Source organism: Orcinus orca, chromosome 2, assembly GCF_937001465.1.
Source record: "Orcinus orca chromosome 2, mOrcOrc1.1, whole genome shotgun sequence".
NCBI lineage: Eukaryota > Metazoa > Chordata > Mammalia > Artiodactyla > Delphinidae > Orcinus > Orcinus orca.
In genome coordinates, this window is record NC_064560.1 from 90,959,927 (window position 1) to 90,973,739 (window position 13,813).

Below are 13,813 nucleotides of genomic sequence, written 5' to 3' on the forward strand. Positions count from 1 at the left end.
GAACAAAACTGATCTAATACATGTATTTTCTCCATAATGCACATCACAGCCTTTGTGCCTACAGGAACACTAGATAAAACTTAAGCACTATGCTTGGGGGCCATTTTAAACAATGCAATCACCAACAAAAAGCACAGAAATGCAAAAAATGTGGCATTAAGTAGAGTGCAAAGCAGACATTTGTTTACAATATGACAGCAGAAAACATGAAAGCAAGAACCACCTAGTTCAACCACAGGTAGGAAAGCACACATGAGCCAACTCAAATTCTTTGCAGCTCTGTGCATGTCTATAAATGGCTGTGAAACTGTTGTGAGTAGTGATTTTGAATTTACTGAGATAGCAGGCATTCATCCACTAGCATGTGCAAATAATGAGGCTTGACAATACAAAGAAAGTCCAATTAAATAAATGTTACGGGAAATATTTTAGTACTTCAACCCATCAATTTTGTAAATGCAAGGGTTTACTTAATGGTTATCAAGAATGGGCAAAACTTTTATGACATTGCTCTTAAACTACTACACAAAAATACCCCATTGAAGCATTCTATAAATTTTCAGATGAAGAGTAAAGACAGAAAAATTATTTAAAATTTACTGACTATTCTTTAAAAACAGTCAGTAGGGAGAAAATACTATAGAAAGATAGCAAAAACTATCTGCAGCTTTAACAACACAATTTCTTATGAACTACCTGCCTCTCATATCTTTTTAGGGAAAACCCAGATGTTTGCCCACTATTATTACACACTAAAAAGTTCATAAGGATAAAGTACCCTGAAGTATTAAAACAATAAGATATAAATTATGATATATTAAGTTAAACTGCAAAGGCATAAAAAGACAGTGTAGACAATTAGAAATGAACACATAACATATATATTTAAGCAAAGTACCTCAGTAAAATAAAAATAATTTTAAATGCTCAATTTTTATTAATATTTAAAATATTATCCAATATAACCAGAATGTATGTCCAGTTTGCATTTCTACTTTTCATATCAAAATTTAGACACGTATGTAAACATCACCTATTCACACTGGTACTTGAAATTTATATTAGTGAAACTGAAAACAAGAAGATATGTTAATTACTAAGACCCAAAGAAAATTTGAGAGCTGGGAATCAAATCAAATAAAAGCCACCAACATTTTTTTCCTTTCAAATTTCAGATGATGTTCACTATAGCATGTGTTTGGCAGCCAAAAACTAGAAAATACGTCTTTTAATAGGGGACTTATTTAGAATATAAAATAATACACAGTCTTTAATAAGAAATGAGCTCATATATATATACACACACATGCTCACACATGTACACATAGACACTATATATACGTGTGTGTATATATAGCCTTCAATTAAAAATGGGAAAGACAGACAAGAAGAAATGTCTATATTAGTAAGGCAAAAGAGGGGTAGGGGCAAGTCACAGAACACTATGTATTGATACAATATAATTCCTTCTTAAAAACAAGAAACATAACTTGCTTATATATGCATATATACTGAACTGCTAACAAGAAGGGACTCTGGCACTTTCGTTTTTTATAATGAGCATGTATAAGTTTTAAAAGCTTACAGTAGGTTCTCAGCAAGTGTTAAGTTTTCTTATTAATGGCTATTTAAAAAATAAAGTCATGTGAAAAAATTCATGTTGTTTGAAAATGACTCCTATAATCTTAATTTATTCAGTTATTCTGCTAAAAATAATTTAAAACAAACATTTCCCAGTTCAAAGAATTTCTGTAAATGTTCTCAAAATTCAACACTCACCAATCCCCCAAACTGAAATGTTTACTGATTTGTAACAGGGGTTGGCAAACTTTTTCTGTAAAAGCCAGACAGTAAATATTTTAGGTTTTGCAGACATACATGGTCTCTGTTGCATATTCTTCTCTCTGTTTTTGTTTTATTTTACAACTCTTTAGGAATATTTAAAAAAAAAAAAAAATCTTAGCTCAGATCCACCAAAACAGGCTGCAGGCTGGATTTCCCTTGCCAGCCGTAGTTTGCCAACCACTGATTTATAACAACAAACCAGCATCTGGAAGTCTGATATTTTAAATATATTATACCAAAGGTAGCAGAGATCCCAACAGCGTCAATTTTCTTCTACCTTAAATAAAGTAAGGTAGCATTATAGCAATTAAAATTTCAAGTTGATTAATACATCGAATTCTATTAATAGGCTAGGCACTTATCAAATGATGGGAAAACATAGTACATGAAATTTCAAGTGTTTATTAGTATTATATAATCATGTGTGCACCTGCAAGGTACACATATCCACTTGAAAAAGTCAACTGGAATTAAAATACTACACATCAAAGCTCAACTCTCCTTTTATAAAAATTTAAACCATTTACTCATTTAAATAATCAAAAATAGTCATTTGTTTTAGATGTCATCAACCCTTGAAAATTAAAAACTGAATTCAGAGACTGATTTTAATTACTGGGTTTTAATTTTAATTTTGTAAGGGTTATTATAAAATAGTAATCAACAATCTAAAATATTACACTTTAAAAACGTTTATATTCTTGGAAAGTTTTTAACATTTTCTGTGTCAGCAACCATCACGGAAGACTTGAATATGCTTTTTTTCTGTCTAAAAGACAGCTTTTATATATTTGATTTGTCTAAAATTGAAAGATCCTTTTTACCATCTGGATCCTACCACCAAATATAAATTTTATTATGAATAATAATCTGGGTCAAATTCAAACTCAAAAATGAAAATGTATCCTCCAAAAGCAACCAAATAATCATTACAGAATAATCTTACCTAGACTGGTGGGTTTTATCAGTTCATCCAGTAAATCATAAAATGGTAATTTTTGAAGTTTTATATCCGGATGGACTGGGTGAAGAGCTGATGTAAGATGTGGGAGTTCCAGTTCATGTTTAGGTCCCAGAAGAGAAACAGGGAGTAACGGTGATGATGCAGGGTGACCATCATAAGTGAGTTGTGGAATGGTAGATGGAGACAAAGTTGCTGGCATAGGACTTGAATGTACGCTGGAGATGGACAAGTCCGCAGGCGTCATGATTTTCTGGGGGAACCTCCGCCTATAGAGTTCTTTAATTTTCATTTGTACAGCAGGACTGCAGCCAGCCTTTAGCAAATGCAGGGCTTTTGTGAGAAGTTCGTGTTTGCGTCCGTGCTTGTTTCTCCCAGCGTAGCCCAACAGTACTTGGAGTTCAGAAACTCTAAGGCTCATAACCATTTGCTTAGAGACAAAACAAAATGTAAAACATTAGTATTCCAATAATATGTTACAACATTAAACGATACTTTATTATAACACTTTATCCTTATGCTTTGTTTACAAAGGCCAGTTCATTTACAGTCAATTCCAGTTATTTCAAACTTAAAATCTAATCATTTGATATAACCAAAGAAATTTAAAATTAATATTCATAAATTCACTAACTTCTACCTAGGGTTATGAAAGATGTAAAATAAGTATACATCAGGTAGAACCACATCTCACCTTATTCCATTGTTATAGTGAAATTTTCAGGTATTTATCAAGCACTTACTAAGTCTCCAGGAGAGTACTGAGTGCTGTGTGGACGGCAAAAGGTAATGAGCCCTCAAGAACATTTGTTTTCTTAGGGGAAAATCATATAAGTATATGTGAAACATATAAACAGTCCACCTCAAGCACCAGATGTAGGCAGGATACAAATAACATTATGTTACATTCTATACTGACTTTGGGATTTGGATTTATAGGGCTTAAACTATACCTTTTTTGACCTATTATATACCAGATACATTTGATATTTTCATATGGGTTTTCATTAAATCTTTACAACTCCACAAGGTGTTACCCTTTTTGCTTTACATGTGAAGAAACTAGTTAGGAAAGGTTAAACAACTTACCTAAGGCCACATAGCTACTAAGTATCAATGAGGATTCAAACCCAGTTATGTATAATTCTAAAGCCCATGCATGATCTTTCCACTAAACCATTAGGAAAAGGATGACACTGGAAACATATTATTGACACTCTATTGGCAAAGCCAGGCTAAAAAGTCCAGGAATTGCGAATTTCCTGGAAGCCCAATGGTTCGGACTCTGTGCTTTCACTGCCAAGGGCCTGGGCTCGATCCCTCATCGGGGAACTAAGATCCCACAAGCCACGCGGCAAAAAAGTCCAGGAATTCAATCCACATGCCATAATGCATAAGGCTGAAGTAAAGAAATCTATTTAACTTTAACTCTGCGTTCCCAAACTTATTTCTCCTTTCTCCCCAACTACTAAGAGACTACCAACAGGAAATACCCGCACCAATTCTCCTATTTTAAAGTTGAGGAAAATGAAATCCAAAGGGAAGACAAGATCATACAGCTATTAACAGAAGAATCCTGACTTTACCACCACTGACAGAGAGGTGTCAGGATGAAAGACACATGTAAGGTTACCATTTACTCTCTATTTGCACAACTATTTTATCCCCTCACCTCATCCCAAATACCACAAAAGCTAAGCTGCCTTCCCTAATTTACCACCACTCCCTGGGATAATATCCATCTCAAGCCAATCATCTAGAAGTTATTTGCAGATTACAAAACAATTAAGAAAAATAAAATAGTGAGAAAAACAAGTGTATAAAGAGCTTTATATGCAATATAGCAGGTTAACGAAAGAAATATGAGCCCTTCCCCTACCTTCCCTGGCCTGGAGAATGCTTTGTTTCCTCAAAGCCCAGATTTTGTCAGCCTTGCCCTTTAGGCCTGGCAGAACTAAATGACTCTCTTTTCACTACTCTTACTGGCCATTTTTCATATCTTTATTTTAGCACTTATCTTGCTGTATAATTTTCTTTTTTTACAAATGATTCCATGACCAGACTGAGGTCCTCTATGGCAACAGTCCCCAACCTTTCTGACACCAGGGACTGGTTTCGTGGAAGACAATTTTTCCATGGACCAGGGAGGGGGGGGATGATGGTTTCAGGATGATTCAAGTGCATTGATTTATTATGGTCTCTGTGGAGTCAAACCTGTCTGCTCATGATAATCTGTATTTGCAGCCGCTCCCCAGCACTAGCCTCACCGCCTCAGCTCCACCTCAGATCATCGGGCATTAGATTCTCATAAGGAGCACGTGACCTAGATCCCTCACATGCGCAGTTCACAGTAGGGTTCGCGCTCCTATGAGAATCTAATGCCAGGATAACAATTTCTCCTTACTATCCAAACTGTCCTAAGAGTACAAAATAGTTTTAAAGATTTTTTTTTACTTATTTTAAAAGGAACAGAGATTGCAACAGGAAAGCACTGTATTAATAAGTAAGTTTCTGCTCTTAAAGAAATAACATGAATTATGCTTCAAAGATTATACGTTAAAACTAAACTTAAGTTGGCATTGGTCAAATGTATTTTGTTTTACAGAGAAAACACGATAAATTTTTAGAAAGAGAAGAATGTCTTTCCATTTCAATTCAGCTCCATTCTCTTAAGTCAAAAACAAAAACGGAAACTCAGCGGTTACCATCAACTTATGACAGCTTTTGTCCTAACTCTATGTGTATAAGGATTTAAATGCAGCACAGATGTATTATTGTTCTATTTCTATGGAAGAATACATTGACAACTCGCATAAAATAAAATCTCTTGCTTGATGATCAAAAGAAAAAAGTTAATGACATAGGCATAATTTTTGTTTTCATTTTCACAGGATGCATAATTAATCTTCACAATTATAAGGTAGGTATTGTCCTCAATTTACAGATGGGAAAACTGAGGCCTAGGAAGGTTAAGAAATTTCTTGAATGTTACAAAACTAGTTCACTCCAAATGTTGTACCTTTACACTATGTTAGTGTCTTTTAGCAAAAACAAACCACATGCCTTTTAATTAGGAAAGAGAAAAACTTCTAAAAGATCAATTTATTTAATATTTAATCTCAACTTCAAGCTTCAACATTTTAGCTTAAAATTGGTGGTTAAGATAAAAGAAAACATCTGGATTCAAATTAACCATTGCACCTTGTAATCAGGTGCAGTGAAAGCTGAGGTGCTATCTATTGCGATTATTGGAGCAGCTGCTGCATAATCTTAAGGACTGTAATAAGCATGCACTATTTAAAAAACCAAATAAAAGAGGGCAGGAAATGCAACCATCTGAAGTATCTCTCAACCAAAAAGCTTCAAAGAAGCATGGAGCAATCAATTCACAATGTAAAGTGTTGACAACACAGAGGAAAACTAAACACTTAAATGTGAAATGTTGAAATGCAATGTATTTTAATCTTTCGTGTGTTTAAAATCTCCATTTGTTAGCACTACAACAAAATGAATATTTATAACTAAGGATAACATCAACCGCTGCTATTACTAGAAATCATTGCCTCCTTGGATAGCATTCTGCTGACTCTACAACCCCAAATGATAGAATGCCTGAGAAATGTGTATATTCTGTACAGAAAGCATTCTGTGAGGGTCAACTTTTTTAAATGAATCTTTTCAATCAGAAAGACCTGTACACCGTTTTAAAAGTCGAACAGTTTTACAAGAAAAACAGATGTCACTTGCCCTGTCCCCATTTTTCACATCCCTAAGGCAACTACCTTCAAGTCTTTTTAGCTATTTCTTCAGGCGTTTTTTTCACTATTTCTACTATATAGTAGGTCTATTAGTTATTTAAAATATTTTCCCTTTAGGAAAAAAATTGACTTCCTATTAAAAGGTAATGATTTAGATCTGTTACAACTTCCCATCATCATTTTTGGTTGAATCAACTGTTAGAGTTTATAATATTACTATGGCTGTAAATAATATTCACAGACGAGCCAAAAGTACATCATTATTACTGTTTTTTTGTATGACCTTGTTTTCCTTCTAGTTAATAACTGCACCATTTTTGCATTTGCTTAATTTTCTGTGTAACTACGGTTAATTCATCTTTAAATTGCTAGTGTTAACTTTCCTCTCAACATATTCAAATATATCAGGTAAATCTGTTTTAATTTCTTTTTTTTTTTTAATTTTATTTTTGGCTGCGTTGGGTCTTCGTTGCTGCGCATGGCCTTTCTCTAGTTGCGGCTAGCAGGGGCTACTCTTGGTTGCAGTGCGCGGACTTCTTATTGTGGTGGCTTCTCTTGCTGCGGAGCATGGGCTCTAGGCGCATGGGCTTCAGTAGTTGTGGCACACGGGCTCAGTAGTTGTGGCTTGTGGGCTCTAGATCACAGGCTCAGTAGTTGTGGCACATGGGCTTAGTTGTTCCACGGCATGTCAGATCTTTCCGGACCAGGATCGAACCCATGTCCCCTGCATTGGCAGGCAGATTCCTAACCACTGCGCCACCAGGGAAGTCCTTTAATTTCTTTCTTAAAAATATACTTCATACAATCCTCCATCAAGTTCCAATTTAGACTGCTTGTTCTCTAGGCCTGGTACAAAACTATGGTCATGGAATTTCCCTTTAACTTATCCTGGGAATTCCCTTATCACTCTTCGTGTTGGACCCCCTGTTTCCTTGATCTCACTTCTTTTCTTGATTTTCTCTTTTTAGTGGGGTATTTCCTCCAGTAGCTTCCTGAGAAGGAGGCATGGGAAGTACACTTTTTAAAAAATCCCTTGCATTGTCTAAAAATATCTTCATTTACTCATACTTAGTAACTGAGTTTGGCTCAGTATAGAATTCCAGGCAGGAAAGTATGTTCCATCAGAATTTTGAAGGCCTTTCCTCATCATCTTCTCTTAAGAAGCCTGGCACCATTCTGATCTGCAGTCTTTCACAGTCACCTATATATCCTCCTCAGGAAGCTTCCAGATGCTTCTCATTATGTGTTCTGAAATTTTACAATATTGTATCTTGGAGTAGGTTTTTTTTTTTCTTAATTGTATGAACTGATAATTGCTAAGTCTTTTACATTTATAGATGTATGTCCTTCAGTTCTGGGAAGTTTTCTTTTTCTTTTTAAATAAATTTATTTTTGGCTGTGTTGGGTCTTCCTTGCTGCATGCAGGCTTTCTCTAGTTGTGGCAAGCAGGGGCTACTCTTCATTGTGGTGTGCGGGCTTCTCACTGCTGTGGCTTCTCTTGTTGCAGAGCACGGGCTCTAGGCACATGGGCTTCAGTAGTTGTGGCACATGGGCTCAGTAGTTGTGGTTCGCGGGCTCTAGAGCACAGTCTCAGTAGTTGTGGCACACGGGCTTAGCTGCTCTGCGGCATGTGGGATCTTCCTGGACAAGGGATCGAACCCATGTCCCCTGAATTGGCAGGTGGATTCTTAACCACTGTGCCACCAGGGAAGTCCCTGGGAAGTTTTCTTGCAGTAATCTTCCTTTGATTTTTCTCTGTTCTTTTTCTTGTATACCTATTATTTAGATACGGGCCTTGCTAGACTGTCTAATTCTCTTTTGATCTGTTTTCTTTTTCCTCTTGCATTTACATCTCTTGTCTTTAGCTCTATTTTCTGGGAGATTTCCTCAACTTCATCTTCTAACTCTTCTATTAAAATTTCAATTCCCATGAGCTCTTTTCTGTTTGCTGCATTTTTCTTTCTCTTTTTTTTTCCCTCTACATCTTGTTCTTATTTTACATGAATGTAGTATCTTCTCTCTTTTTAAAAAATTTTATTTTTTACTACAGCATCTTTTCTCTTGAGAATATAAATAAATAGGGTGTTTGACGTTGTTATTTTCTTCACCTGCCTGCACTGTCTCTGTAATCTGAGTTCTTTCTTGCTATTTTCTCTGGTCTCTGCCTTTCATGCTTGACGTTTTCCTCAAGTAAGGGAACCTTTGGCTGTACATTTATATCTAAGAGTAAGACACGAAAAAGATGATCAGATGAACTGTGTGAGTGAGCAGACCGAGTACTGCACTCTAGGATGATAAGGCAGGAACTTGGCTATCATGAGGATTCCATTTTTTTCCTTTTATCTGATCACTTTTGACACAGAGGAATCCTCCAACCTCCTGCTTTGGCAGTATAAGGTTGGCTTCCAGTGTTCTCAGGGCAGAGTAGGGGAATGGGGAGGGAGGAGGGGAAGGTCCTCACCATTCTATAAGAACACATTTCAACTTAATCTCCTTCTCAGATATGTAACATTTTACACACACACGCACACACACAGTTCGGTGTGCGTGCCTGTATAAGAACACCATTCCAACTACAGAGGTAGGGACCAAATTCTGAGAAAAAGAAATACAACAGTCAAGCAATATCAACAAGTACTGTAGACAAAGAGATTTCTGAGATTAAATAAAAAGTGCCAGGGCTTCCCTGGTGGCGCAGTGGTTGAGAGTCCGCCTGCCGATGCAGGGGACACGGGTTCGTGCCCCGGTCCGGGAAGATCCCACATGCCGCGGAGCGGCTGGGCCCGTGAGCCATGGCCGCCGAGCCTGCGCGTCCGAAGCCTCTGCTCCGCAACGGGAGAGGCCACAAAAGTGAGAGGCCCACGTACCGCCAAAAAAAAAAAAGTGTCTCATTAGCTATGACCCTACATTATTAAAGGTCATACCTAAATTGTGAATAAGAATTAGGTACTTCTTGTTGAACCACCTAATTACTCTCATTCACACATCCCACTGCAGTATTTTAGACGATGAATCATAAAGCAGACTCTATATTATGAATCTTTATCTGGTATCAATTTGTAAACAACTGTAAACCAAAATGAATTCTAAAGACAGTCAAAATAGGCACTTAACAATGTCATAATATTTCATTTATACTTTTACTTTCTACCCACAAAAGCAATCATCAAAAATACTCTAACTGCATAAAGATTGTACAGGGGGCTTCCCTGGTGGCGCAGTGGTTGAGAGTCCGCCTGCCAATGCAGGGGACACGGGTTCGTGCCCCGGTCCGGTCCGGGAGGATCCCACATGCCGCACAGCGGCTGGGCCCGTGGGCCGTGGCCGCTGACCCTGCGCGTCCGGAGCCTGTGCTCCGCGGCGGGGGAGGCCACAACAGTGAGGGGCCCGTGTACCGCAAAAAAAAAACGATTGTACAGTACTACAAAAATATTTTATCCATTATTTTCAAAGTCAGATTCTTCATTCAATGGAACTGACTTTAGGATCATTTCTAATCCTCTCCACTTGAAATAGTTAATAAACAGCTGTTAGATTAGCAATTTGTCAACAATGTCCAGTTCAACCAGAAAACCTAGTTAGACAGTTTCTACTAAAGCAGCAAGTCAGGCTGGTTACATACTTCTCCATAATCTTGTTCCACCTGATTTCTCATCTTTTATTTATTTCTCAATATAAGATGACTGAAAAATGACCTGTAGTGCCTACTCCTCTAGCTGATTATCTTTCTCCCCTTCTGGTATCTTCCATCACATGGGATTCATTTAGCTCCCACATAATGACAAAACATGAATATTCCATTCTCCTTCAAGCAAAGTATAAACCTACCACTCTGTTGAAATGGCATACCATGGCTTTGATTTTTGATAGATAATTTAAATATTATCCCCATTTATGTACTACCACATTTCATGAAACCCATGGATATGTCCTTCAAAAGCTCCTTCTAGATGATAACTCAAATACTAAAAATAACAAACCGAAATCAAAACAGTTTAAAATTTGGATTAAATATTTTTTACAATAAAAAAACTTTAGCTTAATTTAAAAAGAGTTTAAAAGGAGTTTAAAATTCTAACACATTGCCAAACTTCTTATGCAGAGGTAGGACAAATATAACTTTAAGTAAAAAGCTGCTCTGCACACAGATGTTCAATAAATGCTTTTTGGATCCACGAATGAGCCGTAAATGAGTTGTAGAAAGGGAATATAGGAACAAACAATGAACACACAGAGATAAGCTATTCTTCAGAGACAGAGACTCATAATCACATTAATTCAATTCTCAAATGTGTTAGGTACAAATACAACATAATATGGTACTAGTATATATAGAATTTGGATTCTAATACTAACTCGGCCACTAATTTACTGAATCACAATCTTTCAGGGTCTATTTTCTCTTTAAAAAATGACAGATTGACTAGAGCTTCTCAAAGATTCCTCAGTTTCAAAATTCTATAATGTTATAACTATTAAGTGAAATCTTTCTTTTCATTCTACTCTTTCACAGGATAAAGAAATACAAACAATCTGTATGGTCAGTGAAATCTCTCAATGAGCAATGTTCTCAGTCAAAAATATAAGTGTCGGGCTTCGCTGGTGGCGCAGTGGTTGAGAATCTGCCTGCCAATGCAGGGGACACGGGTTCGAGCCCTGGTCTGGGAAGATCCCACATGCCGCGGAGCAACTAGGCCCATGAGCCACAGCTACTGAGCCTGCGCTCCGCAACGAGAGGCCGCGACAGTGAGAGGCCCGCGCACCGCGATGAAGAGTGGCACCCGCTCGCCGCAACTAGAGAAAGCCCTCGCACAGAAATGAAGACCCGACACAGCCAAAAAATAAATAAATAAATAAATTTATAATATATATATGTGTCATACATGAGTTGATCCAGTAAAAATGATAAACCCAATATGTATTAAATGCTTATAATATGCCAATTACATATTAATTATAGTAGCATGAGTGTCTTACTTAACCGTCACATGAACCCAAGAGACAGACCAATATTATTCCCATCTATGGAGAGAACTGATGCTAAACAGTAAATAAGTAGACAAGTGATGGAGACAGGGCTCAAACCTGACCTGACTTCAGAGCTCAAATTTATAACCACCAAGCAATACAAGTGTCTTATCACAAATCTTACCCAGGACAGAGTATGTGTTACACTGGGATGGGGACACTAAATGACAGTGAGAGAAATTAGACTCTACAGAGTGAACAAGCAGCAGAATAAATGCTTATTTGGGGACAGTAAACATGTGATAAAAATAGTTTAAGGTTATTCAAGTAGCCACCTATAGGATGGATGAAACAAGACTAAGAAAATAAGACTTCTAGCTAAAAGACATAGCAACAAGCAAGAATTAATTATCTACATGTAAGAAGAAACTGTGACAGTGGAAATAGAGGAGACAGGACCAAGAAATACTGCAAAGAAAATCTGCAAGAACGTTCAATAATCTAGATAAAGTGTCTTTTAAAAAGCAGTGCTATACATGATCATGAGAACAATCGTTCACTTTTCAAATAGTAAAGCTTTATGGACTTCCCTGCTGGCACAGCGGTTAAGAATCTACCTGCCAGTGCAGGGCACATGGGTTCAAACCCTGGTCCAGGAAGATCCCACATGCCGTGGAGCAACTAAGTCCGTGTACCACAACTACTGAGCCTGCGCTCTAGAGCCCGCGAGCCACAACTACTGAAGCCCACACACCTAGAGCCCGTGCTCCTCAACAAGAGAAGCCACCGCAATGAGAAGCCCACGCACAACGAAGTGTAGCCCCCGCTCGCCACAGCTACAGAAAGCCTGCGCGCAGCAACAGAGACCCAACACAGCCAAAAATTTTAAAATATATAAATAAATTTATAAAAAAATAAAATAAAGCTTTAAGAAATTTTAAGTCCATCAAATTATAAAAGAATGAATATTTTTTCACAAACTCCTCCAACTAAAACCAAACAAAATGTTGCATTTACAACTGGAGATATCATCTAATTTAAGTTTCAGACAAGATGCGATGAAAGATACATTACACTTTATCTGAGAGAAAGTTAAGAAGTGTAAAAGGAAGAATAGATAAATACTAACAAAACAAAAAGTGATAAAAAATGCATTCTGTAACTATACAAAATCTTTAAATCACAGCCTTCAATCTGGGTCCCAAGTAAAAACCTTAGAGGGAAAGTATCAAGAGAACTATTTCAGAGTAACAGGTGTAACCTATTCAATCAAAGTTAGAGCTAGTAAATAGCGGAGCTCAGACTCAAAAGTCAGATGCCAAAGTCCACACAATGCTGCAGAGTACTGACAATTACAGACATTATTAGGGAATTTGAAATGAGTTTGTTTTTTTTTTTGCCGCACCACACGCCATACAGAACTCCCCTGACCAGGGATCGAACCCGGACCCTCTGCAGTGGAAGCACGCAGTCTTAACCACTGGACCACCAAGGAAGTCCATGAAATGATGTTTTTCTTTTTTTAGTTTTTGTTTTTCTAATTTTGGCTGCGTTGGGTCTTCATTGCTGCACACGGGTTTTTTTTTCCTCTAGTTGCGGAGAGCGGGGGCTACTCTTCATTGCGGTGCGCGGGCCTCTCACCGTGGCGGCCTTTCATCGCGCAGCGCGGGCTCTAGGCGCGCGGGCTCAGTAGTTGTGGCGCACAGGCTTAGTTGCTCCACGGCATGTGGGATCCTCCCAGACCAGGGATCGAACTCGTGTCCCCTGCATTGGCAGGGAGATTCCCAACCACTGCACCACCAGGGAAGCCCTGAAATGATGTTTTTAAAAACTGTAGAATCACAGGATCATAACATAAAATAGGACTTTATTTTTTTAATTTATTTTTCTTTAAGTATACCTGACTTACAATGTTGTTAGTTTAAAATAGAACTTTAGCAATCATCTTGTCCAACTCTCCATCTAATATATGAAGTTCTACTGTAACCTCCTTAACTGATGGTCTCTCAGCCTCTACTGAAACACTTACATGAGTTCACAATCTAATCGTAAAACATCCTACATTACTAAAAAGCTCTATGAATTGAAATTTTCCTTAAACTTCTACCCAGTGGTTCTAAAATTTCATCCTGTTGGTATAGACCCCTTCCCACCCTGGCCATCATACTCAGAGTGAATGAAATAATCCAGATAATAGTTTGACTACGCTTAGTACTATCTCTCTTATTATGAACAGAGCTATTTCTACCAGTGCAACCTAATAAGGCATTTTAGACTGACT

At 37.4% G+C, this 13,813-nt stretch overlaps 1 protein-coding gene across 2 annotated transcripts in view; it reads right to left on the minus strand.

The window, feature by feature from the left end:
• PIAS1 (protein inhibitor of activated STAT 1) overlaps nt 1-13,813 on the minus strand; it is a 121,803-nt gene that overhangs the window by 91,967 nt on the left and 16,023 nt on the right. For both annotated transcript variants that reach the window (XM_012535410.3, XM_033439940.2), the window contains exon 2: nt 2,792-3,236. In XM_012535410.3, the coding sequence (XP_012390864.2) occupies nt 2,792-3,236 (445 nt within the window). The remainder of the gene's footprint in view (nt 1-2,791; nt 3,237-13,813) is intronic.